The 26,519-nt window shown below is 37.9% G+C and overlaps 8 protein-coding genes across 16 annotated transcripts; 6 read left to right on the top strand and 2 right to left on the bottom strand.

Moving 5' to 3' along the window:
• Positions 1–39: 39 nt before the first annotated feature.
• LOC145734457 (UDP-glucosyltransferase 2-like) lies at positions 40–2,147 on the top strand. The gene is made up of 5 exons (XM_081987836.1): positions 40–334; positions 382–588; positions 637–1,007; positions 1,062–1,504; positions 1,555–2,147. The coding sequence occupies exons 1-5, from the start codon at positions 88–90 to the stop codon at positions 1,835–1,837; spliced, it is 1,551 nt and encodes a 516-aa protein (XP_081843962.1). The 5' UTR covers positions 40–87; the 3' UTR covers positions 1,838–2,147.
• LOC145734478 (dnaJ homolog subfamily B member 12) lies at positions 1,848–3,874 on the bottom strand. Of its 2 annotated transcripts, XM_081987882.1 has the most exons (7): positions 3,587–3,871; positions 3,394–3,535; positions 3,192–3,337; positions 2,891–3,141; positions 2,708–2,835; positions 2,484–2,647; positions 1,848–2,288 (listed from the first exon to the last, which is right to left on the bottom strand). In XM_081987882.1, exons 1-7 carry the CDS (start codon positions 3,717–3,719, stop codon positions 2,167–2,169), a joined length of 1,086 nt encoding a protein of 361 aa, XP_081844008.1. In that variant the 5' UTR covers positions 3,720–3,871; the 3' UTR covers positions 1,848–2,166. The 2 variants fall into 2 exon arrangements, with proteins under 2 accessions (XP_081844008.1, XP_081844007.1); XM_081987881.1 differs by having other exon boundaries at positions 3,394–3,874.
• A 133-nt stretch (positions 3,875–4,007) lies between these two features.
• On the top strand, positions 4,008–5,936 carry aft (cap methyltransferase 2). The gene is made up of 2 exons (XM_081987808.1): positions 4,008–4,133; positions 4,194–5,936. Exons 1-2 carry the CDS (start codon positions 4,070–4,072, stop codon positions 5,906–5,908), a joined length of 1,779 nt encoding a protein of 592 aa, XP_081843934.1. The 5' UTR covers positions 4,008–4,069; the 3' UTR covers positions 5,909–5,936.
• On the bottom strand, positions 5,807–6,697 carry LOC145734510 (uncharacterized). The gene is made up of 3 exons (XM_081987933.1): positions 6,556–6,697; positions 6,104–6,499; positions 5,807–6,049 (listed from the first exon to the last, which is right to left on the bottom strand). The coding sequence occupies exons 1-3, from the start codon at positions 6,558–6,560 to the stop codon at positions 5,974–5,976; spliced, it is 477 nt and encodes a 158-aa protein (XP_081844059.1). The 5' UTR covers positions 6,561–6,697; the 3' UTR covers positions 5,807–5,973.
• A 35-nt stretch (positions 6,698–6,732) lies between these two features.
• On the top strand, positions 6,733–10,333 carry LOC145734440 (uncharacterized). Of its 4 annotated transcripts, XM_081987798.1 has the most exons (9): positions 6,733–6,869; positions 6,921–7,001; positions 7,755–8,243; positions 8,291–8,514; positions 8,569–8,746; positions 8,802–9,003; positions 9,082–9,249; positions 9,305–9,492; positions 9,549–10,333. In XM_081987798.1, exons 3-9 carry the CDS (start codon positions 7,770–7,772, stop codon positions 10,185–10,187), a joined length of 2,073 nt encoding a protein of 690 aa, XP_081843924.1. In that variant the 5' UTR covers positions 6,733–6,869; positions 6,921–7,001; positions 7,755–7,769; the 3' UTR covers positions 10,188–10,333. The 4 variants fall into 4 exon arrangements, with proteins under 4 accessions (XP_081843924.1, XP_081843921.1, XP_081843922.1 ...); XM_081987795.1 differs by lacking the exons at positions 6,733–6,869; positions 6,921–7,001 and adding an exon at positions 7,154–7,425; XM_081987796.1 differs by lacking the exons at positions 6,733–6,869; positions 6,921–7,001 and adding an exon at positions 7,154–7,490.
• A 148-nt stretch (positions 10,334–10,481) lies between these two features.
• LOC145734494 (putative palmitoyltransferase ZDHHC24) lies at positions 10,482–11,539 on the top strand. The gene has a single exon (XM_081987907.1). It carries the CDS (start codon positions 10,533–10,535, stop codon positions 11,358–11,360), a length of 828 nt encoding a protein of 275 aa, XP_081844033.1. The 5' UTR covers positions 10,482–10,532; the 3' UTR covers positions 11,361–11,539.
• A 303-nt stretch (positions 11,540–11,842) lies between these two features.
• Positions 11,843–16,933, top strand: LOC145734443 (gastrulation defective protein 1 homolog). Of its 2 annotated transcripts, XR_014179426.1 has the most exons (8): positions 11,843–12,140; positions 12,325–12,652; positions 12,713–13,202; positions 13,253–13,506; positions 13,566–13,768; positions 13,822–13,996; positions 14,052–15,708; positions 15,873–16,933. XR_014179426.1 is itself a non-coding variant. In XM_081987806.1 (7 exons), exons 1-7 carry the CDS (start codon positions 11,943–11,945, stop codon positions 14,303–14,305), a joined length of 1,902 nt encoding a protein of 633 aa, XP_081843932.1. In that variant the 5' UTR covers positions 11,843–11,942; the 3' UTR covers positions 14,306–16,933. The 2 variants fall into 2 exon arrangements, 1 of the variants encoding a protein (XP_081843932.1); XM_081987806.1 differs by having other exon boundaries at positions 14,052–16,933.
• magu (SPARC related modular calcium binding-like protein magu) lies at positions 15,094–26,367 on the top strand. Of its 4 annotated transcripts, none has more exons than XM_081987829.1 (9): positions 15,094–15,230; positions 20,360–20,580; positions 20,834–20,971; positions 21,670–22,040; positions 22,943–23,026; positions 23,319–23,524; positions 23,577–23,814; positions 25,274–25,489; positions 25,546–26,367. In XM_081987829.1, the coding sequence occupies exons 1-9, from the start codon at positions 15,162–15,164 to the stop codon at positions 25,617–25,619; spliced, it is 1,617 nt and encodes a 538-aa protein (XP_081843955.1). In that variant the 5' UTR covers positions 15,094–15,161; the 3' UTR covers positions 25,620–26,367. The 4 variants fall into 4 exon arrangements, with proteins under 4 accessions (XP_081843955.1, XP_081843954.1, XP_081843956.1 ...); XM_081987828.1 differs by having other exon boundaries at positions 22,910–23,026; XM_081987830.1 differs by lacking the exon at positions 15,094–15,230 and adding an exon at positions 18,605–18,760 and having other exon boundaries at positions 22,910–23,026.
• Positions 26,368–26,519: the final 152 nt, after the last annotated feature.

Here is a 26,519-nt window from a genome sequence, read left to right as displayed (position 1 = left end):
TGAAATTGAAAAAAAAACCACTTGTGATACCACACAAATCAGATAACAGAACTGAAATTCATTTTAGTAATTTTGGTGTTAGAAAACATGTGCAGGATTTTAACGTTTTTGTTACTTCTAATAAACAATTCTTACGGGTCAGATATATTAGTGATAATATCCACACCGTCATTTAGTCACCAGGCGCCTTTAAGACCAATATGGAAGGAATTAGCACTACGGGGACATAACGTCACCTTAATCACCACTGATCTAATGAAAAATTCCTCACTGACGATCAAAGAGATTGACATTAGTTATGGCTACGAAATCCTTCAAAATCACCAGACTTTCGGTAAGTCCTGCTTTGATTATGTTGATTGAATCTAACTTTAATATAAGATATCGCAATGAACGACTCGAAAAGCTTCCGAGAGATGGCCAGAGCCTTTAGCATAGCTAATGAAGAAATAGCCAAAACGTTGTTCGAAAGCCCCGACGGTCAAAACTTAATCCACAACCCTGATAACCACTTTGATTTGCTAATTATCGAAGCTCAATTCCCTACTTACACGATATTCAGCTGGAAATACGACATTCCTTATATAGGTGAGTGAGTTTTACAAGTCAAATCATGGATAACGTAATACTCAACAGGTATCTGCTCGTTGGATTGCGCTTTGCAGAACCACGACACTGCTGGGAACTTGGTACATCCGGTATCCAATCCGGACTCCAATTTTCGTCTGGACAACCCTCTCAAACCGACTTTTCTTGAAAGACTGTTGAGTTTTTGCTACGTCTTGGTTTATAGATTACTGATTCACCACATCCTCTACCCTAAAGAACGACTTTTTCTTCAAAAATACTTTGGTCAAGATGTACCCCATCTGGAAGAGGTCCAAAACCGTATGAGTATGATGTTTGTCTCCACCAATCCAGTGTTTCATTATCCCAGAGCTTTAATGCCCAATACCATTAGCATAGGACATGGAATGCACATTGAAGAAGCGAAAGATTTTGAACCGGTACAAGGGTGTACAATGTCTCAACTAATTTTTTTAACGAATAACTTATTGTAGGAAGTTAAAGCGTTCTTAGATGAGGCCGAGCAAGGCGCAATATACTTCAGTTTAGGTAGCAACATCAAAGAGAAACATCTCAACAAAACCGTAAAAACGGAAATAATGAAAGCGTTGGCATCGTTGCCCTACAGAGTTTTATGGAAAATTGACGCTACTTTCGACTCCCTACCACCCCATATAAGAACATCGAAATGGTTTCGTTCTCAACCGAGCATTTTAGGACACCCTAACTTAAAACTGTTTATCACCCAAGGTGGATTGCAATCCATGCAGGAATCGGTTTATTTCGGTAAACCCATGATTGGTATGCCGTTTTTTGGTGATCAGTACGCCAACGTTAATCGAATGGTTCAATTGGAGTACGGAGCGAAAATTGACAAGCACAATATCACTGAAACGTCAATTCGGGAAGGTGTCAACGAAGTGATCAACAATTCCAAGTAAGTATAAACAATTTTGACAACCTCTGGAATGTCACGAAAATTTTAAGGTATCGCAAAAATGCGCAAAAATACGGGGAAATTTACAAAGACGTGGATTTTGCTGACGTGAACAAAGCCGTATGGTGGATCGAGTATGTTTTACGTCACAACGGAGCTTCGCATTTCCGCAATCGACTACTGGATATGCCATTTTGGCAACGTTACATGCTTGACGTGTACGCTTTTCTATTCTTAGTGATTATAGCCACTTGCAAAATTATCAATTTTACGGTACGTTTCGTGTTAGGAACCATTTTCAGGACAAGGATGAAGAAGAATAAACGGGACTAAGCCTATTGAGTAATTCTTAAGTGTATATATTTTGGTAAAATTAGCTATGCAATGTTAATTATAATAATTTTGTTGTTGTAACCGTCACTGTTGCCAAAACAACTATAAGTCTACAGTGAATATAGTATGTGATTGGTCAAAAAAAGCAGCTTTTGACCAATCACAGTGCTGTGATTTACGCAACTACCATCACAGTAATCAGTGCAACATCCTGAACAATTAAATTATTACAATATAGTAAGAACTCAACAATAATTACTATAAATCCAACCTCAAAATAGTAATAACAAATAAAAAATTTATATTACAACTTACACCAGTTTGACTACTTACAGGCTGCCGCGATTCTTTAAATTCTGCAACGTTTCGCATGCCGGCATTTTGATTTTTTGCGCGTTCTGATAAAGGTCGTTATCCCCGAAATTCCTGGCCTTCCATATCATGGAGTCACCTGAAAAAACATTAATACAACCCTGATGGTTTTAATTAGTGCTTTATTTTTATGCTCTTTTCACCACCACACAAACACAATGAAACTGCCAAAATTAGTCAGAATCATCTTGCAAGGCTAAATATTTTAGGATAGAGTTAATAAACCGGAAAATGTTAAGCAAAATGTGATAGAAAACGAAAGAAAAACATTTACGGTAGCTTTTTTCTCTGTAGCATTGGTGTCTTAAGTTGGACACGTATTCCTCTTCAACGGATAGCTCCAGCCGTTTCACAGAACCTTGATATTCGGTGTGAAAGTTTTCTTTCACGTAATATGGAACTTGCAAGTTGTGACTGCGTCTCATAATTGGATATTTCCTGCAATGCAAAAACTTTGTAATATAGCACTAAAGCTTATTAAAGGCCTCCTAAACTTACGCGCTTTCAGCCAAACTGTAAGGTGGGTCAGAGATGAAATAACTTGAAGCCATAGATAAGAAAATTGCAATTAGAATCGGCAAAAGCTGTACGAAAGCTGATAAATTCCCACCGCCCCCATTATTAGTCTATAAAACAAAGTTGCTTTTACACTAGACTAACCAAAAAAACCCTGTAAACTACCTCGCGTTGCCTGTGATGTTCTTGTTGACTGTCAGCAGCCTGTCTTTGCCATCGGCCACCTCGACGTACATAAACGTTCGACCCAAAACTGGTACCAAAAAACATATTAAACAACTCATCAGGGCTGACCTCAGCCTCAAAACCCCTGCTATAATTGTGGGTATGACTGCGACTGACCCTTTCTTCATCATTCCCATACATATCGTACTGCTTACGTTTCTCCACGTCGGTTAAAACTGCCACTGCATTACCTAAACTTGGCTGTAAAAACTTGAACCTAATTGAACCCTAATCAACTCACCAACCGCCTTGAAAGCCTCATCAGCACCAGGTGCCCGGTTTTTGTCTGGATGAAGTTGCAGAGCAATCTTTCTGTAAGACTTTTTGATTTCGCTATCTGTGGCGTCCTTACTGACACTTAAAATTTCATAATAATCCTTGCAGCACCTAGCAGAGTGTATTTTAGTAAACAAACCAACAAAATCTGCTAAATCAACACCAACCTAATTCTTTTAACTAGAGCCAACTGTTCGGAACTGTATTCAGGCTTTTTAGGAGATGCATCCCTTGGGAGAGAGGGTTTTCTTATTTTGGGTTCTTCAGACTCTACACTGTCTGGCAATATTGACACTTGTAGCAACAAATCTACAAAAAATACTCTTAAATCTTTTATCAGTTTACCATCAGTTACCTTACCTTTAGCCCTCTGAGTAGGAAATAAACGTTCAGCTTTATATAAGAATTTTTGGGCCTTTTCCTTTTTCCTCTCCTTGATGTACTTCTCTGCAACCTCTATACATTTCAAGGCTTCGTCTTTGTTACTGTCCATTGTTGTTGCACGAAGAATTTAAATTGTTTTTTTAATTTGATAGGGCCAGTTAATAATTTTTTGACCCTGGATAACTGGAAAATCTGGATTTGATCAATATATCCCAAAGTAAACCCAAATAAAAATCATCTGATGTTTCGATGACGTTTTGATTTGACAGTAATTACAATTAAAACCACGTCAGAATACTCCATCCATGTCTCACGTGACCACTTGGTCGCACTGCATAAAATGTCACGTGATATCTATACCAAATCGTGCAAACAAAACAAAAAACATAACCTCACATTTTCACTATTTATTTACCAAATTTAAAATTTTTCTTTTTTAAACTAAAGAGTGAAGGAAATATGCCGAAACTAAGCAAAACTGAAAAAATGGATAAGAGTTTCAATAAACTTTTCGAGTTTTCACGTAAACACCAATGGAAATTGCCTGAAACTGCATACTCAAAGCCCCAATTTGAAATTGCAGAGCTCCAAGCAATGAAAAAGCAACTGAATGAGGTGAAAGGCAAGCTCAGTCAGTTTGACCTAGCCGACTGGTCGTTGTACACCCATAACCGGGACCAAGCGGGGTACGTTATATCAACTTTAAAGAAAAAAATCCATCCTGAGCTACTCACACAGGCTTGGTGCAAGTTTTATGAGATTTTGTGCAAATTTCCTGTGGTGCGTGTGGGACACTCTAAACAGTTTAGGAGTTTGCACTTGTGTGAAGCACCTGGGGCTTTCATTTGTTCCTTGAACCACTATTTAGTTTCAAATTACCCTGATGTTGAGTGGAACTGGCAGGCGAACACTTTGAACCCTTACTATGAAGGCAACTCTTCACAGCAAATGATTGGGGATGATCGTTTGATCAGGTACACTTTAAAAAATAAAAATAGTTGGTTGTTTGGTTCTGACTTAACAGGGAACCTGACTGACTACCATAACTATATTGACATAGTTGATCAAGTGGGTAGTGATGATTGTAAAGTGGATTTGGTTACTGCCGATGGCAGTGTTGACTGCATGTCAAATCCTGGAGAACAAGAAAACTCAGTGGCTTTCTTACATTACTGTGAAACTATCACAGCTTTAAGTGTTCTTAATCAGGGTGGTACTTTTATACTAAAGATTTTTACCATGTTTGAACAGTCTACAGTATGTTTACTGTACTTGTTAAACTGTCTTTTTGACAAAGTTGCAGTGTTTAAACCTTGTAGTTCTAAAAGTGGCAACTCAGAGGTGTATGTGGTTTGCCAAGGGTTTAATCAGTTGCCAAATTTAGCATTATGGGACAGTTTGCTAAAGCCATATAGGGCTGGGGGTTTTGGTGATTTGGCTATGTTCAACCAAAGCTCCATTCACTCTACTTTCCTGGACCAAATCAAGGGTTGTGCCAATTTTTTTGTTGAGAAACAAATTGAAACTATTGAAAACAATATTTTTTACTACAGTAATCCTGAAGTTAAAGAGCAGTTACACTGGAATAAAATTAGAGTGGCTAATCATTACATTAAGCTCTGTCGGTTATGTCGCATTGAGAGTGACTTTAGAGTGGTTCCTGGTGTGAATATCAGCTTTCTACATGATTCTCAGAGTGTTTCTGAAGGAGCTGTACATGTATTAGTAAAGCCCCAATTTGATTGTACCAAAAACTTGAAGTTTTGTACAGGAAAACCAATAAACTGTGTTAGAACATCAAGGTTTAGTGCCCACTTGGGGCCTGTAAATCACCCAACAAAACACAGTGGGGCATTGTACAAATTTGTGCTACAGAAGCTAAGATCAACATTAACTGTACTTAATTATAACAATCTCCAGTCAGATGATGCAAGTCCTTATTATGTGTATCAGAGACAGTTGGTTGGAATGCTTAAAGAAGCCTTTAAGGGCCAAAAACATGTTTTACTGTTAAATGTCCCAATCTACACACATTTATTAGCTTCAGTATTGACTGTGTTAAGTGAGGCTTTCAAGGATGTGTACTTTGGGTGTGGCTGGTGCTTGTTTTACCAACCTCAAACACAGAAAATGAATGTTGTAAATGGGATGTTTGCTAAAATAGACAAATTCTGGCAGGATAATTCAAATTCAACATTACAGAGTGATTTACTCTATTTATTTTCACCTGATTTGTTTTATAGTGATTTAAGGTCAATTAGACAAATGTTGTTAATCTATAATAAGTTTATACTATAAGTTAATAAATTAAGTTCTTGCTGGATTATTCAGGAAATTTGACTATTAATTAAGGTTAGAGGAATTTAATCATCATCGTCAAGAAATTGAAACCTTTTGATTGGTTCGTCATCTTCCTCACTGGAATCATCGTCCTCCTTACTGAAAAAGACAAATTCTTGTACTTGCTTTAGCTTATTATTTATCTGCACTTACTCGTATCTTCTCCCATTTTTGTGCAAGCGCATAATACTGGCCTCATCCCCGTTCCGTTTAATTTGCTGTTTCTCATGCCTGAACTTGATGCTATACTTTATTTTCGACTTTTTACTGTTAGGAGTATCAAGTTCTTCGTCACTAAACTGGAGGTTGCATTGTTTTCTGGACTGTTTACACACCGGAGACTCTTCTGGTCGTCTCAAAACTTTGACTTTCCCATGCTCGATCCGTCCTATGAACTTCTTGGATGAGTTCTCCTGTTGGCGTTTGTCCAAAGGTTTTTGATGACCAATTTTGGTACTGTCCAGGTCGTATTTCATTTTAGCTTCCACTGGGAAAGTGAGATTTAAGGTGCAAATCACGAGGATGACCCCATGAATAATTGATGTTTCCCTGTGGAACAAAACGTTGACTGGACGTGTAAAAAGTTTAGGATATTATGGACGTACCTCATTTTTTTCGGTTCATCAAACGCGCATATTTGTTCCGGCTTGTCTACACATAATTATTCAGGAAAAATGTTTACATTACCGTTATTCCTGGACGAAATCCCTTGGGCCAGCTGCCTTAAAGTTGCATATATACCAATTTTTTCGCGTTGTTCTATTTTTACATACGTTTGCGCTATAATAAAACTAGCGGCTGTTTAATGACAGTTTACGAATCAGGAGCGTCACTACCATTTGGGGCTTTAATTGGTTGTCTCTTACCAATTTTGAAATAACTACGAAATTAGTCCCGGAAGAGCGACGCGCAACGAGAGGTAATATCTTAACTTTGCAATGTTTTAAGAATAAGTAACTGTTTGTTTCAGGTACAAAAATGTTCAACGCCACTGGTGAATGGTCTGGACCAGGAAAACTGTCTTGTGATGATTTAAAACGTAATTGCGCAGGTAATTCCACTATACGAGTTTTTCAACCATAGACGTACAATGAAAAGGTCGCAACAGTACATAGGAGGTTAAATCTAACTCCGACCCTGTTTTCCAGCCTTAAACCCCACCACACCAGTCTGGATATTTTAAACTTTTGGCACCCATTTTCAAGATGGCAACATAAAATCTTCAGGGTCATTGTAGTTTGACCTACAATTATCAGTTACCTACGTCCTCCCCCTACCCTATATTTTCCATTAAGTCCTAAAATGTGTTAAAAAGTATTTAAAAAAACTCAAACAACCGTGCATCCAGTTTTGCTTTGGTGTATGCGTATACAAAAGTCTAAAAATAATTTTTCAGGTTTAGGATAGGGTCTAGGAGAGTCAAAATTTCGAAGTGTGGCGTGAGTTCGTTTTAATTGACGTTACCACTGGATTTTGTAAGTTTTGTGTGTTTTTTTTTGGACTTGATTGGTTATTTGAGTGAAGAGTGGTGTTTTTAAAGGTTAGTGTCCACAAAAATATCAAATTAATGGAATGACAGTTTAGGGTGTTGCCTCCACTTCCAAAAATAAATATGATTAGCTGGAATATAACAAATCTTAAAAAAACTCACATGATTTTGATCATGACTATACATTCGCTTCATTTTTCTTTGAAAGCTAAAAATATCCAGACAGACAAAGCAAAATAATGACCCGTCGCATCTTTTGTGCGTTTCACTCAGTTTGTTGGGAGATTTGGTTTAATTAACAATTATTCCTTCCAGGTGGTGCTTTCAAACATGGGGAACTGGACGAGCTCAACTAAAGCAGAGGAGGAAATAGTGCCCAGGCATCAGTTAAGTGAAGAAAAACAGGAAGAAGTAGAGGAGTTCGAGGCGGAGCTAATGCGTAAACGTCAAATGCGTCGCGAAATCCTGACTACGAAAAAACTCGAATTCGAAACGTTGAAACGAGAGATTCAAGAACTGAAAGAAGAGAATTTATTGCTTAAACAAGCAGCCCAAACCACCAGCTTAATGGAAACTAATGAACAAGATGTGAGTGGAATCACCGAAACGTCCAGTCTGATTCACAAGAATCGTGAACTGCAAGTCATGATAGCACAAATGCAGGTTGAGTTGCAGAACTTAAATACTTGCATGGCTGACTTTGAAAAAGAACGCGAAGAGTATAAAGCTCACATTAGTGCTCTCAAGGAGGTGATTAACATCTCGAAAAAAATGCTGTTAATCAGGGAATCACAACTTAAAGAGGTAAGTTTATTTTGAGTGCTACTCCTTTGCTAAAAATACTATTTCAGCTTAAGGAAAAGGTGGAAGCTATAGAGAAATCGGTGTCAGAGAAAGAAATCAACATTCTGTCTAAAGATTTGAGAGTCGAGTATGAAAAACAGTTGCAAATTATGAGGAACATGAGGTCGGTGTACGAGGAACGACAAAAAACTGACTACAAAGAGAAGCAAGAGCTGAAAAAGGTCATTGAAGATCTGAAAAGGGAGCTGGAAGATGAGAAGAAAAAGAACAAGTAAGGTAACGGAGATGAAACGTTTGACGTGGTGTGATTTTTGGTGGTTTACAGGGAAGCAGAAGAACGAACCGTCGAACTGGAAGAAGTAAACTCAAACAATTACGACGAAATTAAAACTTTAGAGTCAAATTTTGGACTAGCCAAGGCGGAATCACGACAGTACCAAGCCGAATTAGCAGTAATCAACCAGTTATTCTCAGAAATTCTACTTGGATTCAACACCTCACAAGTAAGCGTGAACACAAACTTCAGCTAGTACATAATTAAATAAATCCAACTTACAGGACATTGACTTAGACAAGCTGATACGACACTTGGAGGACAACCACGCCTTGTTACAAAACATTGCCAGTGGTGAAAAGTCGTCTGAATCATCATCGTTCGCCCTCCCCAAAGTGCTACTAGACCTGGTGCATCAGGTACACAACCCTAACGACCAAACAATCGGTGATAATCGATTGCAAACAATCATCGAAGAATCAGATGGTTAGTTTGTTCACATGTTGTAAATCACAACAGTGTCCTTAGTTTGATGCTTTTTTTTACCTAATAATTCAATTGCAGAATCTCAATGTAGCAACAAGCAAATCAACAGTGTGGAGGAAATTGTGGAGCTGTTGCCCAAAGTGTGGAGGGTACTGATTGAGCTTTTAAGCCACCATAAAGTGCCAGTGAACGATCTGACCAAAGAGAATGATGATCCTTGCTATAAAACTGTTCAGACGCCTAAAGGTGCCAATAAATTGTACATTATAAATTAGGTCTTGTACTACACTTAGATTTATAGGTCCCAGTTTGGTGTTGAGTGTCAGCCAAACTTTTATACGTCTCAAAGATTTAATTTTAGAGAAAAAATCACTGGAAAAGGAAACGTGCCATTTGAAACAACTAAACACCCACCTGGAGAGTAGAATGTCTGACCAAGAACGTCGTCTGCAAATGGTATCCAGTGAACTGAACAAAACCTGGCATGTTGTAATAAGTGTCGAGTTTTTACACAAATATTAAAACTAAACACATGTTTCTTCAAGGTGGGGAAACTTCAAAAGCAACACCAGCACTTGCACACCCAAGAGAAGATTTTGCGATACGAGCTGGCGCAGAAACGCAAACTCCTCACCACGCTCAAGGAGGAACTGGAGGATAGCAGAGGCAAGTGGCAGGAGGCGAGGGAAAAAAACTCGAAAACCGAAAAACAGTGGAAACAATTGAGGGTCGAGTTTGCTTCAAGGAGGACCAGTTTGTTGAGTGACGAGTTCAACAACAGCCAAGAGAGTGGTTACAGCGATGAGAAATGTTCGTCGTCCAGTGAAGACGAACCGGGCTACGAAACCGACATCTCCGAAGTCGGCTCCAAGGTTAATAACGCCTGCGAGGAAATTGACGATGTTGAAAAAAATAACGAAGATCTAGAGGATAGTAAAGAAGCTGCAGGGGTTACACAGACTGATGAAGAAAAGCTGAGATTGTTGGCCAGAGAAGAACGATTACAAAGGCTGGAAAGTCAGTGCGGTCAGCTGATGACCCAAGTTAAGAATACTGGTAAAAAGTCGGTTGAGTTGTCCAATAAATTGGACGACATTCATTCAGTTTATGGCCAAAATGGGCAAAGTACCTCGTCATCAACAGATGGCGGTTCAGATCCGGGAAGTTCAAATATAAAAGGTTAATTTACGTTGAAAACTTGTTATAAATAACTGTTGTATAAAATATTTTGTCTACTTTGTATTATGTTCTTCAGTGTTAGGTTCAGGGAAGACTTATAGGATGTACCACTGTATGTATAGTATTTTAATAAATTTTTCTTCTACTGAAATCTTGCAACTGATTTCTTTCTTGTCTTATGCTAAGTCAAACATGTGCAGCATTTGCATCAAATTCAGCACAGCACCAGAGACAAGACAGCACCATCGCCTTACAAAACGAAAAGAAGAAATTATAAACTCAACCTAACTAACCTTGCTTTGTCAGCTGACTAACACTGCATAACTACTGAATAAAAACAGTACTCAAACATGAAATTAAGACGAAAAATCTACCCTAAATCAATCAGTGACGCTTTAGTGACCACATTTTTGTTCCTGATAATACCGGCGATTTATTACTTTGAGTTGTGGGTAGTTCTCCCCAAGTTCCATCAGCCCTGGGGCTTCGCCTACTTGTTCCACTTTGTAACCGGCAATTTTATCCTTTTCAACGTAACCTCCAACTTGATTGCAATCATACTGACTGACACAAGCATCAACCGGGTTATTTTGCAATCAGATGGGGCCCCCAACTGGAGACTGTGTAGTGTATGCGTAACGCTCGCCCCGCCTCGATCATGGCATTGTCCCACTTGTGACGTTTGCATTTTAAAACGCGACCATCACTGTATGTTCACTAGTTGCTGCATTGGCCACCACAATCACAGGTTTTTCTTGGTGTTTGTATTTTATTTGTTTGTGGCCACTGTGTACTCTACATTTTTCAATTTGAGGTTTGTGTACACATACATTAGGTTTGATTCCTGGCTGTCTATTGTGAAAATAGTGTTTCCTTTTGCAACACTGTTTCTTGAGTGGACTGAGAACCAGCTTTATGTGACTTTCATAATTATAGTGACTTTAGGCTGTTTATTTACAGGAGTTTTGCTAGTGTATCACTTGAAACTTATACTAAATGGTTTAGTAACACATGAGAGAAATGAAAAACTTAGTATATATGATCAGGGAAAGCTTTGGAACTTAAAATGTGTGCTAGGAAACAACTGGAAATTTGTATGGTTAAGCCCTTTTGTGTTAAGTGAATTGCCCTGTGATGGGGTAAATTGGATTACAAATCACTCAGTTAAAGGCAAATGAATTGTTTTCAATTTCAAACACAACCAGTATTACATATCATTACAATTTGAAAGACTGTAAATAATATTTAATATAACTGTTGTAAAAAGATTTGATTTATTTATACAATGAACGCAATCCGCCATTTTGTTGCGCACCGCGTCTGTATTTTCACAAATAAATTACATTGATTTGAAGAATTGATCACTTACCGTTGTGTCTTCATTGCCCCATTCCAAAATACTCAATACTTACTAACTGGGCTGTATTTTTTATTTAAATATTTCCATCCAAAAGTTTGAATACAAACGACTCAAAAAACCCGAGATATAACCTTACAAAACATGACAAACTACAGCACTCACCATCTATTTATCGAACTTTAGCTGTCTCTGTCTAACCTACCAAGTTTGCATTTTTGCGAGAGTGACAGACAAAACTAAACCTAAAAAAGTCAAATGTCATTTACTTTTTCGACAGTTGACTGATCAAATACTTAACCTCATTTATTTATGTATGTTTTGTTTTTTAAATTTGTAAACATAAATAATTATTTAAAAGGGTATCAATAATAAATACCTGACAGTGTATCTAAAAGTAAAGATGAAGAAAATATCTTTCGGAAAGATAAGTAAGGACTTTGGCAAGAGTGCCGAGTCGATCGAAGCAACGGGGACGATTGGGACCTTCGGGCCCCCAAAAGCCATGGAAACGTTGGCGGACGACCACGAGACTCAAGAAATGAAAACCGTAATGGGCATCTCAGGATTTGGCAAAAAAGCCAAAACATTCGATATACAAGTGAGTGAACTATTTTAATTTAATATCCATAAGGGAGTGTATTTACAATAAAATTAGTTTAAAAATGTATAATCTAAAGTAACTATTTAAAACTTGAATAGTTTATACATCATGCACAGGTTTCATTAGTTTTGCTACAGCAAATTGTAATGAAAAACCAGAAAAACTCATGCATAATTAACAGGAAATGATGAACCAAGTGAAGGAAACAGCAAGGCAAATCACGAAAAAACCGGAAGAAGACGAATTGACTAAGAAAAACATTGAGGAAGGTTCCAGTGAGGATGAAGAGGAATTTATTGGTCCACCATTGCCCCAAAGTTTCAACAACACCAAAACACCAAATCCGAAAAAATCAAGTAATAGTGATAGTGATGCTGAAAGTGATAATGAGGAGGATGTGAGTGCCGATCGGCACTTTATGCCTTTACAGGCCAACACTAGTATGAGGCATGGCAACAAGGCAGTCGCTGCTTTGACAGTGGATCCTAGTGGAGCACGTTTAGCTTCAGGTAAACTTTGTATTAAATATTGTGCCTTTCTGCAGTTAAGTTGGTGGTTGTACAATTTAGGATCAGTGGATTATGAGGTTAGTTTTTGGGATTTCGCGGGGATGGACTCCAGCTTGCGCAGTTTTCGCACACTGCAACCAGCCGAAAATCACCCGATCCGTTCCTTGCATTACTCCAACACTGGAGATCTTTTGTTGGTAATCTCTGGAGCCAGTCAGGCGAAAGTGATTGACAGGGACGGCTTTGAAAAATTGGAAACCATCAAGGGCGACATGTATATTACAGACATGGCCCGTACTAAAGGACATACTGGGACTTTGTTAGCCGGTTCCTACAATCCGCAAGTAAAGGAAGAGTTTTTGACCACTAGCGCTGACGGTACTGTACGAACTTGGGATTTTTGGCGCGAGGGTAAATCGCATAAACAGATTATCAAGTGTCGAGCGCAAAATGGTTTGAAGACCTCACCAACTGCGGTTTGTTACAATTATGAAGGAAAAGTGATTGCCTGTGGTTGTTCTGATGGTTCTATACAGTTATGGGATTTTAGGTTGGTTTTACCACAATAATATTTGCAGTCACTAACTGGTAAGCTTGTAGGAAAAGCTCAGTGGCACCTGCTAGTCAAGTGCGGAAAGCCCACGAACCAGCGGAAATATCCAGTATAGCGTATTCGCATGTTGGTGACCATTTACTAACCAGAAGTTTGGATGAGACGTTGAAATTGTGGGATTTGAGGAATTTCAAGAAGGCGGTGCACTCAAAGGGGGACTTGTTTGCGCGTTACGACACTACTGACGCAATTTTCAGCCCTAATGACGCTTTGGTGGTCACAGCCATGTCACTGCGCAAAGGTAATAATTAATAACAGCACCTAATAACACTGTTGTCAAATTGTATCATTAAATTCCAGGAGAAACCACTGGTTACATTCACTTCTACGAAACCAGCACTTTTAATTTGGTAAAAGCTGTGCCGGTAGCGGAAAGTCACACGATAAAAATCAACTGGCACTCCAAGTTGAATCAGATTTTTGTTGGAACTGGCAACGGTGCCATCAAGTGTTTCTACGATGAACGCAAAAGTATGCGTGGAGTTACGTTGTGCGTTGTCAAGGTAACTATTCAATTATTTCACTGGAATTTGTTGCTAATTTCACACCGGTTAAGTTGCACAGAAAAGCTCAACACTCAGAAGTGGTTAGCAGCCAGCAAGTGATTACCCCGCATGCGCTGCCACTGTTCAGACAGGAAAGACGCAAAACCAGTAGGAAACAAATGGAAAAAGACAGACTGGATCCGGTCAAGTCCAAACGTCCCGATTTGCCTATAACTTCAGGACAAGGTAAGTCAGAGTATTAATTTTGGACTGATTAATGAAAAAAAAAAACTAAATTCAGGTGGTAGAGTGGCGTCCAGTGGCGGCACGTTAAGCAGCTACGTGATACGGAATTTGGGGTTGAGCAAACGCGTGGACGACGATCAGGATCCCAGGGAAGCTATTTTGAAATACGCAAAAGACGCGGCTGAGAATCCTTATTGGATAGCACCAGCTTATGCCAAAACCCAGCCTAACACCATATACTCGTCTGCTTCAGGGCAAGGGGGGGACGAGGATACTGGGGAACCTGAAACTAAAAAGAGTAAACAATAAAATGTTGTATTAATTGGTGATTTGTTCGTGGATGTTATCTACAAAAGAAAAACAGAAATTTGATGACAGATAACTAATAATAAGATAAAACAAATATAATCTCGGTCAAAGCAATTTCAGAAAAACGCCATCTGAATATCAAAGTTCGTTTTTTTCTCCTTCTAATGCGAGGCTCGTTTAACGGCATACTAATTACCGTTTGGTCGCAAATTGATACGTAAATAAATGAATATTATGGCGCCTATTAAACGATTAATCTCGCGAACACGAGCATTTGAGAATTTATGTAATTAATACGGCAATTAACTTATCGCGGCGTTTCGAAAGTGATCATGAATGTGCTGATCGTTCGGACGTGTCCCAGAGTGTTTCAGCAGGGTGAAAATTTCCGTGTGACACGCCACTGACTCCTACGTACCCTAACAGTACTTCCACCACGTTAAAGACAGTAATTTACGAGTTGTTTTATCATTTACCCGCTAAGCTAACTTCAGGTAACAATAATAATTGTGATGCACAATATTTGGGTACTGCTCAGTGCGCTTAGTCGTTGGTCTGGTGGTATTCCGCATCCACTTTCGAACCTAACCAAACTGGTACCACCCCACTTGACCCCGCACTAATTTTCGACAAAGAAAACAGATAACTCTCATCGTAACAAACGCAGTTTGGTGCGGACCGCAGTCGTACTTGGTTCGAACGCAGACCGCTTCGGGTTTACGGGGGCCCCTTCATAACAGATTGTCTTCGGTACTGCGGGCGTACGGATCTGTGTTTTTTCTTCCGGTGCGATTTTACTGTTTCACGCTTTTTCTGGTACGACTATGTTCAATTGAGCACCGGCAGGTTTAATAAGATGCGGTTCAGGAGTTTCTGTTTTCTACTCGTTTGTGGCGGTGTCTTTACGCTGGCTCAGTCCGAAGAGGTAAGCTTTAAGGGTTCAATTTAGTTGTTTAAAATGACGCTTTAAATGACTCACGTAGTTGCAAGAAGAAGTACTTAAACAGATCGATAATAATTGATTTTCTTGGTATTTGCCGTGTTTTACCTGGTGGTATATTACAGTGGCGTAGAGTTGAGGACTGCTCTGCGTGTTCAGGCTAATTTTACAAAGTTTGTAGATGTAGTGATGACATTTTGGGAACTACTGATGAGTTTTGTAATTATGAGTATATTAATGTAAAATATTAATTCAAATTTGTTTGAGAAATTGTCTGTGACAGTTAGTTCAGATTGATGGTTCTTGACAACCTCAATTATTGTTTCTGACTATTTTAACAGTTTTAGCTATTATAGTTTTATAGTTTTTATAGTTTGCTTCAAAAAAAGATGTTTTTTAACATATTCAATACTATTACTGTGAACGTCTTACATTTTTGACAGTGACAACTTTAAATACAGAGGCCGCATTCGTTTTCAAGCTCCATGGCGCGAGCAGAACGTTTTTGACGTCACAATGACGTAATTTGACAGTTGGTCAAATTATGGTTTTTCCAAATTACGTCATCGTGACGTCAAAAACGCTCTGCTATCTCCATGGAGCGTGAAAACGAATGCGGCCACAGAGTTTGGTAAAAAACCTAAATTTTCAGCTTGCTGCTTTTTTTGACCAATCACAAACTACGATATATAACAGAGTGTGCTGTGATTCATTAGGTCTGTTCCTAGAGAGAATTGCCAACTAGTAGTCCCAGAAATATTGGCTAGAAAGTCAGGAAATGTTACGGTCACATGACTATATTTAACCAATTACAGCCTTAGTTGTCTCGAATCTTGGTTAAAACTCTATACATCCAACATTTCTTTGATTTTCTTTCTTCTGCGAACAGACCTATTGAGATTTGGAGTGTTCCAGCATTGGACATTCAAAAACTGATAGTTTTCTAACCGTTTTCGAAATTCTTAAAGAACGAGCAAAAAAACTCCATTTAACAGGTCTGGTTCCCACAAAGAATTCTTTTGTTTTAAGTGGTCCTTGGTTCTTTTATTTTTCCTCTCGCCCAGATAGAGGGGCGTATAGCGGTCAGTTAGCTGCTGTAGATATCAAATTTGCATATTGTCGCTTTTGCATATATTTAATTGCTTTTTCTGCAGGTTAGTACTGAACTGGAATTCGATTTTTAAGTTTTGCCTCATCTAAAAAGCGTTTCTGATTGGCAAGGGTTGAAGTTAACAGTTGTAACAGAATAATATAAAATGGAGTCCAGCCCTGATATTCAGCATTCCATCGTTAGTGACTTTGTCTCTCCCATTTTTTTCTTCTTTGCATAGAGATTAAAGAGTTATCTACCTTATTAATTACCATCCTTCATCTCTTGTTCTCAAAATTTGCTTATGTAATTAAGTTTATCATCAAATTGGTTATATATTTAGTCGTAAAACATGTGTGCAGCGTTATGGAAACAGTATATGTATATTGAATAAGCAATCAAGTTGTGACATAACAGCTTGAATGAAAACTGTAACAACAATAACAAATTCGAATTAAATAACAGAGTGTTTATTGCAGCTGATTGTGTGTTAATTTCTGTTTTTGATTAGACAAATAAGAACAAGAGAACGAAACTTTCACCAAAAGTGTAATAACCATTATCCCTTAGTAAAAATAAACAGTTCGTTAATATTGCATCTTTATTTGTTTGTAATTATATCGTTGATTTAAAGTACGTTCGACCCTGAAAAGCCGAAAAACCATCTGGCCAAAAGCAATCAATCTTTTAATTTTAGTCAACTGTTTGGTCTACGAATTTAAAGATGGTCAAACGGTATGCAAATATTGATACGATTATCGTGAGCGGATCCAATTAAAAATGCTGATTATTGACACAAGTGCTATCTACCATAACAGACACAAAGAAGTTTGTTTTTTTAACTCATGGTAGTTCCACATGGTGCTACTGATGCGTAAATCACAGCACTCTGTTCCTAGTTTGTAATTGATCAAGAAAAAGCATCAATCAATGTTTGACCAATCACAAACTGTGTTTAACTACATCTTGAAAAAAAAAACTAGGTGTGTGAGTGAGTTTGATCAGCAGAACCTACTCTGGTACAAAATCACCGATTAAGTGGCTGTTAACTTTAACAATAGGATGAGAAATTTCCATTCGGTTGACCTGGATCGAATTGAAACCCGACAGAGAAGATGAAAGGAACCGCATTGGCAACGAACACGTTCGACTTTTATTCGAAACCCCACAACAAAAATAATAAGCGGCGAGATAAGGCCCGTATAACGCAACATGATGTCGGGTACCCGGCCCATATGGCGTATAGGTCGGTGGTTCCCTTGATCGATTTCCTAGAATCATCGGCCTAATGGTGCCAAGCTGTCTGTGCCAGTCGAGGGCTGAGGTATGAAGAGAGAGGCCTTAAGGGACACAGATTACCCGCTACAAAATGATTGTACTTTTCTATTATTACAGGTAGATTTTTGTTCAAATATTTCTGAGTTAGGCTTACAAAAAGTACAAACAGTTCAATAACCACACCCTTAAATTTCTCCCAACTAACTGTATTTTTATTACTCCACCTGACAGTCGGGAATAATGCAAAACTACAGACAAACTGTTGGAAAAGGCGTGATGTCATTTCTTAACAACGAACTAGGCTAAAAGAAAAAAAAAACAAGGCCTAAAACAATAAACGAACGAACTGATGATTTATACGGGCTAGACCAGAGTCGACGTGTTTATAAATGGGATCTGGAATTAGATTTGCGGTCACTGCTTCAATCTGATTTAATTGGCGAGAAATTTTATAGGAATTTGCATTTTAACTAGTTGTGTGATACGTTGACCTAATCACCGACTTGGTTAACTTAATTGATTTATAAAAGCGGTTGAACTGTTGGAGCTAAACATGTAGTGTGAAGAGCCATATGGTCATCGTTATTCCTTTAACACGCTAGTTTCATAATTCTTATTTTCACGACGGATACTAGTTTCAGGTTTGTTGTTTATAGCATATTACTTACAGGTTGCAAGGTCAGTTTACAAGTTCCAGGCGTAAAAAATTATATTCTCTTTATTGAAACCCCTGCAGCGTATAACAGTTACTTGCCGCTCTTCATTATTCAACATGTTACTTTATACAGGCTATTAATTGCGTTTTAGTTTATTGGGTGGACAGTTTATAGTTATTTACAATCAGAGCTGGTGTCACCTCTATGTAGTTTTCTGTTCACTGTTTCACTGACTACTGACGGCTAACGCGCCATTGGCCTCATTGGTTCAATAGTGACAACTGACAAATTCTACGTTTTTTTAAGTAGGCCTATTTATTCAAAATGTCTGCTAAGTGACGCGATAATTTTGTATTAAAGTTTACACATAAAATCAGTAATATTGAGAATGCAGTGATTGTTATTGATTAAAATAATCGATTATTTATCTATCGAGTAAATAAGTGTCTTAGCTAGTGGTGAAAATGTGAGTTTGCAGAAAGGGGTTTGTGGTGAGTAATGGCGGACATTCTGTCCTATGTGTTTTACTTCTGTTTTTCAAGCTGCTTTTTCAAGGAATTTTTAATAGTTTAACGATCATTATACCCGCTGTTCCGACACCCGACACTTGCAAGGTTGAAATTTGAATGAAACAGTTTACATACAAAATGTCACAGTCTAAACTAAACTTATCTAAGCCGTCATTAAACTCCACTTACATGTGTCGGGAAAACGGGCTCAAAAGTATTTATGAGTGCAAATACTGCGCAGCTCAGTTTGCAATTGATTTTCTAGTTCTATTAGAAACTAATTAGAAATATGTTTAGTTTGGTCAGTTTGCAAACACTGGCAACGTCGCAAATAATGACAGACGACCGGCGTTCATAAAAACATAACCTCAAAACCAATTATTTATTGGTTTTCTGTGGTTTAAAATTGTTTATTAAAAGTGTTAAATAGGATTGTGCTCCGTTTATTGTGACGCGGAAAGAAGAGAGTGTTAAACATCTTGTGAAAATATATTAACCCAACCACGAGAGTATCGAATGGTCACAGGTACAGAATTCTCTTTTTAACGTTAAAGTTTTTGTATATTACACATCATTCCTACATAGAATTGACTCATTTTATACAAAATACACTAAAAGTAGTACGTCATCCGACATAAAAAGTGTATAATGCTATTTCCATAAGCCTCATAACTTTTTTTTTACTTTGACCAGTAATAATCACATCATTAAGACAACAAAAGGTATACATAATCGATATTTAGTTATTTTCGTGTTCGTTTCAAACTAATATTCATGCCTAAAATAGATTTATCTCGTTAAAAAAGGCTGTAATAAATTGAGTCAGTTATGAGGGTTTGGGTATGAATTATCGCACTTAATAATGAACAAATCTTCAAGGAAGAAACCGTCCAGCCGTGTAATCGATGCGGGACGTTTAAATACGAGATTCGCGCGCGGTAAATCTGCCAAAAGCCCTCCCCAAGAAAAAAAAAAAAGGAAAAACGAAAGCGACTCATATTTTCAAGCCAACTGTAATTAAAAACCGCGAGATCCTGTGATTGGAAGAGTGGACGGTTAAAGATAAGAAGGCCGCGAGGGTGGGAAGAAGAAGAGCCTTCTCAGACTTTACGTCTTCGGCTTTCGACCCAAATGGCAGGGCCGTAACTGGGACATTTCAGACTTTCCAATTTATTATCCTTCTCGATTGCCTGTGGGGCTTGAACCGTACGAAATCATTTTACTCTGACTCTGGACGGCTGTCGCAAAATCAAAAGTGTGAATCCCCGTTTTTTGCTGGGTTTTTGTTACAGTCCGACCCTGATGTTTGACTTGCACTTAGCAGGTAAGTGGTGTGACAAGTCACAGGTGTTGACCACAATGGCCGCCACGTTGCCCACCTGTTCACAATAGTGGAATGCGCACCTGGTCGGGACCACCGGCGGCCCTTCCATCGTGTAGGAGTCAAACGTATACAATGTTGTAATAAAATTCTATTCACTAGTACAGGGTGACTCAAATCATTGCCCAGCTCCTGGGTGTCCTAAATCAACATTTTAAATACTTTTACTATTATTATACTAAATGAAATTTTGATTTCAGACGGCTGAATGTAATCCGAAAGCATGCCAAAAATCGGACAACCAAAAAGTGGTATGCGGATCGGACGGTCTCACTTACCCGAACCGGTGCATGTTGGAACGGGTGCGGTGCAAAAATCAGGGCGTGGCGTTGGCAAAACGGGGCCCTTGCCGAAGACAACGTTCCTGTACGGAGTGGCAAGATTTGAGCCTCGATTTTCCCCAGTATCAGTTTAAATCCAGGTAATTTTGTCCTTGCAAACAGACGTTTGAGTCACAACGAAATTGTGCGTCATGTTATCAAACCAAATACGATAATTTGCCACTGATTTCTCTAGAAATTTGTCAGCTTCGTCTGTACGTTATCAAGTGTATTAACATTTTTAAGAAGAACACTTAATTTAAACAAAGATTCAAAGGTTTGTTTGGAACATCCAATATACATTTTGTACCTCTCTTTCTTTATTTTTTTTGTTGTTTAACATTTAACTTTCAGGTGCAAGCGAAATGGATTATACGAACCAGGTCAGTGCCATCCAGAGACCGATTATTGTTGGTGTGTCACGCCAGAAGGGCTTCCCATTCCTAATACGGTTAAACCCAAAAATACTAAACCAGGCAGCAAACCTATAAGGTATAGTGATTAAAATTAATACTATTTTAATCAAATATCCACCGACAGAGCGTTTGATAAACAGTAACTAGTCTTCTATTTGGATGAAATGTTTAGGCAACCAGATATACAGTATTTGAAAAGTTTTGGCGCTGTATCAGAAACTGACAAAGGGTGGCTGTTTCCTCTCTTCTTTCTATACGCTATAAAAAAGGACAAGTATAATTATTGTGTTTCTGTCGTATCGAATGGCCTGTCAAACAATCTGACGCATAGAAAACATTAAAATTTTATCAGTGTTTTTAAAGGAGTTTTTCCTGATTTTTTTAAAAATACGTTTCTAATCATTTTTGTTTATAATTCGTGATTTTCAAGTGTTTCTGTTGGTGTTTTTATGTGGAATATAGAGCAAGTTCTCTTGTTTTGGCTGATCCTGCGACACAAAGTTTTCACTGGGTTCTATTAAAAACAATGCGTTTTTAACCAATTTTAATTACTCCGTTCACGGTAAACGTCATCAACTAGGAAAAATTAACGAAATGCCTGAAGTTTTAGACGTCCCAATGACGTAGTTTGACAATTGGTCAATCTATGGTTTTGCCAAATTACGTCATCGTGACGTCAAAAACGCTCTGCTCGCTCTATGGAGCTTGAAAACGAGTGCGGCTCTAGTCTTATTTTGTCAGTGACAGGTTCTGACGTAAAATATTTTTTGACAGATGTGGGGGTGGCAAGAAAAAAATCACTCGGTCTCCTATACGTCAAAAGCTGAAAAATCGCAACTGTCGCAATCCGGACAAGCGCGAATTCAACAGAAGACTGCTGGACAGTTTTACGTCGGAATTTGTGCGCGATTTACGACGAAACGGCACGGACGAAGACGTCCTGTCCTGGAAGTTTGGCGTTTTGGACGTGAATCGGGACAACGAGCTGGACAGACGGGAGTATCGTGACCTGAAACGGCTGGTGGCCAAGGCGATCAAGCCGAAAAAGTGCGCCAGGATGTTTCCCAAAAGCTGCGAGATCGAATTCAACGACGTGATCACCTTGGAGGAATGGCTAAATTGTTTGCCACGAGATGGAAAAAACAGTAATTATTTTTGATCTTTTTTAATTTGTTGGGTTAAAATCGGAGGGCGCATACAAATTGAATTCTCTGGAACGAGCACACATGACGCATTTTGACAGTTGGTTAATGCGGCCATACCAAAAATCTGAGGACTTTAAAAACCTCAATACACTTTAATAGTTATTTGATCAAGGAGTGTATTAATGAAAGCGATTAATAATAAAAATGGTTTCAAACTGGGTTTACGCATTAGTAAAATTGAGATTATTAAACGCCAATTAATATAAGAGTTGGTTACAACATTTTTCCGTCGACTGTAGTCTATAATAAACGTTTAATTGTAATTGTCAGTTGTATACGCAACATGGCAAACCGAAATCATTGTCACTATTAACAATGACAGTGACAGTTAGTTCAGTCGCTAAATACATATAACCAAGGATGGAAGTATACTATGAGCGTATTTGGTTGCCTATAAAACAATTGGAAAATCATGCAATTGCGCACTCATTAATGATCGATTTTGCATTCATTATCGTCCATTAAAAAAAGCTGTTGTTAATACATGGTCGACGGAAAAAAACCAATTAAATCACTTGTCTGTTCATTAAAGAGTAGTTGACTTAAACCACTTGAGTGCTTCATTAACAAACCAAATAATATGAGAAATTTATTTGTTTTCCAAATTGCTTCTAACGAATTTAACTTGAAAAAACAGAATTTGTTACTGGATTAATCTTGCAGCGTTTCTTGACCGATTTTGACCCTTTTGTAGTTCTAGTAGTACCAGTAGTAGCCTGACCTGTAGTTTTTAGACGTTTTGTAGTTGTGGGTAGTTCGTTTTAACGCCATAACGTACGGCCCTCCTACCGTGTTTTGAACTTAAATAGTTTTTTCGCGTGTTTTCCCATGGATCGTTCCAGCTGACGCCATCAATAAGAGCTCGGACAACGATGGTAATGAAGAGTACGACATGCCCTTGATTCCGGATACAAGTTTTCCAGTGGGTAAGTTCAATTTTCTATGTAAACTGCACGCGAAAAAGATCGATACAGCTAAATTTGTGGCTATTTTTAACGGACTGAACGGACCAGAATTAGATTGAAATTCAAGAAATTTGTCGCACTTTTTTTATTTACCCTGTATATCTGACTGTGAGTCAAAATGAATTATTCCTGGCTCTAATTTTACCGAAAAACACACAAACTTGACTGAAGCATTTTGGAGATACACTCCGTTAAAAATTGCCAAAAATCATGGTTTATGTGAAGAAATTTCTAAATCTGAAACATTGTTTAGGGCTGAGTCCTGATTCGATGAGCACAGTGCAAAGTGGCAGCGATGACGACACAGATAACTTACAGGAAAGCGGAGCGGAGGAACCAATCAGCCACGGCTGTTTCGCCGACCGGAAATTGGCTTTGGAAGAAGCGTTAACTGAAGGAAAAGTGATACATAACGCCAGCTATATTCCAGAATGTACACCAGACGGACGTTTCAAAAAGGTGGTAAAATTCAAACTGTTGTATTGGTTGGTTCAATTTAAATTTTCGTCAGATACAATGTTACGGCTCTGTCGGATACTGTTGGTGCGTTAACGAAGACGACGGCACCACCATTTCGGGTACTTCGGTAAAGGGCGCGCAACCCAACTGCAATATCCTGAAGCCGATCTTGCAACCGATGAAGGGCTGTCTTGATGACAAACGGATCGTTTTTTTGCGGGAATTGTTGCCCTTCTTTCAAACCAAGGTTAAACAGACCCTTAACCTGAAAAATCCAGCTGATCTTTTGAGTAAGTTTGTACGTCATATAACTAGTTAGTATACAGGTATGGAAGAAATTGTCAGAAGATTACACAAGCAAAAGTTGCCAAAAAATTTCTCCATAAAGCTATAAAACTGATTAAATGCTTCTTTCTAGGCCCATAAGTAGAAATTGAACAGTTTGAGCTTATTTCAACTGAAACTGTCAAATACCACTCATTGAAGCTATAAAATTACAAAACTTGATTAAAAGCAAATCAATCAGTGTAAATCATATTATTATGCACTTTATAGTTTCATGATTTGTTTTTTGGTAGTTATGACATGTAACTGTCTATTGCAAAAAATTTTCTTTTTTTCGCAATGGTGGTAACTCTGTCAAATAAAACTCCATGTAGATATCAAACTCTAAATTATTGCAAGTGTTTAATTTTAGTGACGTTTATTTGAAGCATATTTTAATCTCTCATAATTTTGGAAACTGTCAAATAACACTCCACGAAGCTAAATTTCGGATTTTTTATTTTCCAAAAATGATTTTTTTATAGGAACAAGCAGAAGAGTAAAAAACTGAAATTGATGAAAATGTTGGTATTTTTGCGTAATTTTTGATACAGGGTGGTCCTCCGGGAACTGCACAGACAGAAACCATAATTCTGTTCATCTAAAATATTTTTAAAATGGGTGGCACTTCCGATTGTTCTGAAAGTAGATACCATCTCGCTTAATTTAAATGATCGTGTATAACGTCGTATCATTACCTCTATCCGTTTCTGAGACATTTATAATTTTGTGTAAAATCTGACATTTGCAATACCTGAAACAATTGTAATATTAGTATTTCAGAAAATGGTTTATTTTGGTTTTTGTGCTTTGTCGTGTTTACCAAAGTTGGTTTCAAGAGTGGGTGCAGAAAAACGTGAATATTACGATACGGGGTGGTCGAAAATTGGCCTCGAAAAGTCAATTCTAAAAAGGGCTGAAAGTCAAGTTTTTCAAATGAAACACACTTATTTTTAGTAGGCGGTGCTTGTGTTGACGCATGACAGCAAACTTGACGTTACAATGACGTAATTGAACAAGAACTGTCAAATACCAAATTTGCCCAGCACGCTTGATGGAGCCTCAAAATGATTGACGTATATGCACAGCCTACTCGTTTTTAAATCGAGGAGTATAGAAATTTCAACAGGATTAAAAACAAAATTGCAAATTAATGTTCGAGACAAATATTGAGAAAATTATCAATTGTCAAAAGACGTCACATTCGTTCTGGTACTTTGACACAATATGCCACTTACAAAGATTACCTCCATCTTTGTCTAGAAGTCTAGATCATTGATTTGCAATTGTTCTCTCTTCCTATCATCATTTTATCATGTATAATTTTGAAATATGGCGTCAATGTAAATTAAACTCTACCTGTTAGAACGACATTTTACTATTTTACTATTAGTAATTTGACAATTTTAATTTGTGTCGTTTCAGGTAGAATACAGAACGATCCAGAACTGGCCAGTTTCAATCTGTTAGACAAGAACAAGAACAAAATCCTCGAAAGATCCGAATGGAAATCGTTCAAGGAGATGGTGTCGCAAGTGAAAGGGTTGAAAAAATGCGGGAAAAAGCTGCCCCGTTACTGCGACAGCAACAAAGACAAACAAATCAGTCTGACCGAATGGCGGGAATGTTTACGTATTCCTGGTAAGTAGAAATGTCACTCTAATCTTTGGTAATCTAGAGGAATGGATATTTTCCAGGTGGTCCACCGACGGTTTCATTGAATCAAAGATTAGGCAAAACGAATCCGCTACTCGTGTTGGATCACGACTAGTTTTGACCGGTACCAGAATGGTACACGCTGACAGTGACAGAAAACCGAATCTGACTTCTCCAAGGTATGGAAAGTGTTCAGATTAGTATTAAAATATTAAGTCACGACTGTGTTAAATGTGACATTTGTGCCTTGGTGGTTAATTGTGATTGTAGCTTTTAGTGTATATGAATTAGTTTGTTTATGTATAGACAGAAATATTGCCGATAGTTGAATTTTTATCATCGAAAAACGGTAGAGCAATAATCCAACAAAAGTTTTGAATCTCACGTGACAGTTAAATTTTAAAACGATCACGTGATCGTGCTGAAAATTGTACTTTAAACGACAATCTCATTGAAAAATGAAATAAGCTTACAAAATTTGCTGAAACTACGTACAGTGCATGTCATTTACGCAATTGCACATGTGGACTTCAAGTTACGTGTGTAGAGGAAAAAACGAAGTTTCTGATACTCAAACTTTTGCTAGCGGGAATTTTCTTTTGACTTTGACAGGTGACCCGACATTTTTCTAACTAATTCTTCCGAACGCACTCTAAATCTTTTAAAATACAGGGTGTGTTCCAGCTATCTTATTGGTGCCATAAGTTACGATTGCCACGCCTAAAAAAGTATTCTCGCCTAATTTTAAACGGTATATAAACTGTGTAGCTTTACTTTTTGTACATTGTATGTATATGTTAGTTAGTAATTATATAAAGTATATTTGTTATATATGTGTCAACTTAGCGCCGAGTAAAACAAAATGTTTTTTTTTTTACTGTAGTGTCCCTGTAGTTCGGTTACATTCATACCATATTTCCAAGACTCAACAAAAGCATTTACCAGTAAACCAGGACAGGGTAATTTTGTCCCATGTAATAAGGCGCGCAGTCAATAGATGGCGATCAATATTTAC

This window comes from Ips typographus, linkage group LG10, assembly GCF_016097725.1.
Source record: "Ips typographus isolate SLU linkage group LG10, UJ_Ityp_2.0, whole genome shotgun sequence".
Lineage (NCBI taxonomy): Eukaryota > Metazoa > Arthropoda > Insecta > Coleoptera > Curculionidae > Ips > Ips typographus.
The sequence above is the reverse complement of the archived record's forward strand: the minus strand, read 5'-3'. Positions and strand labels throughout refer to the sequence as shown.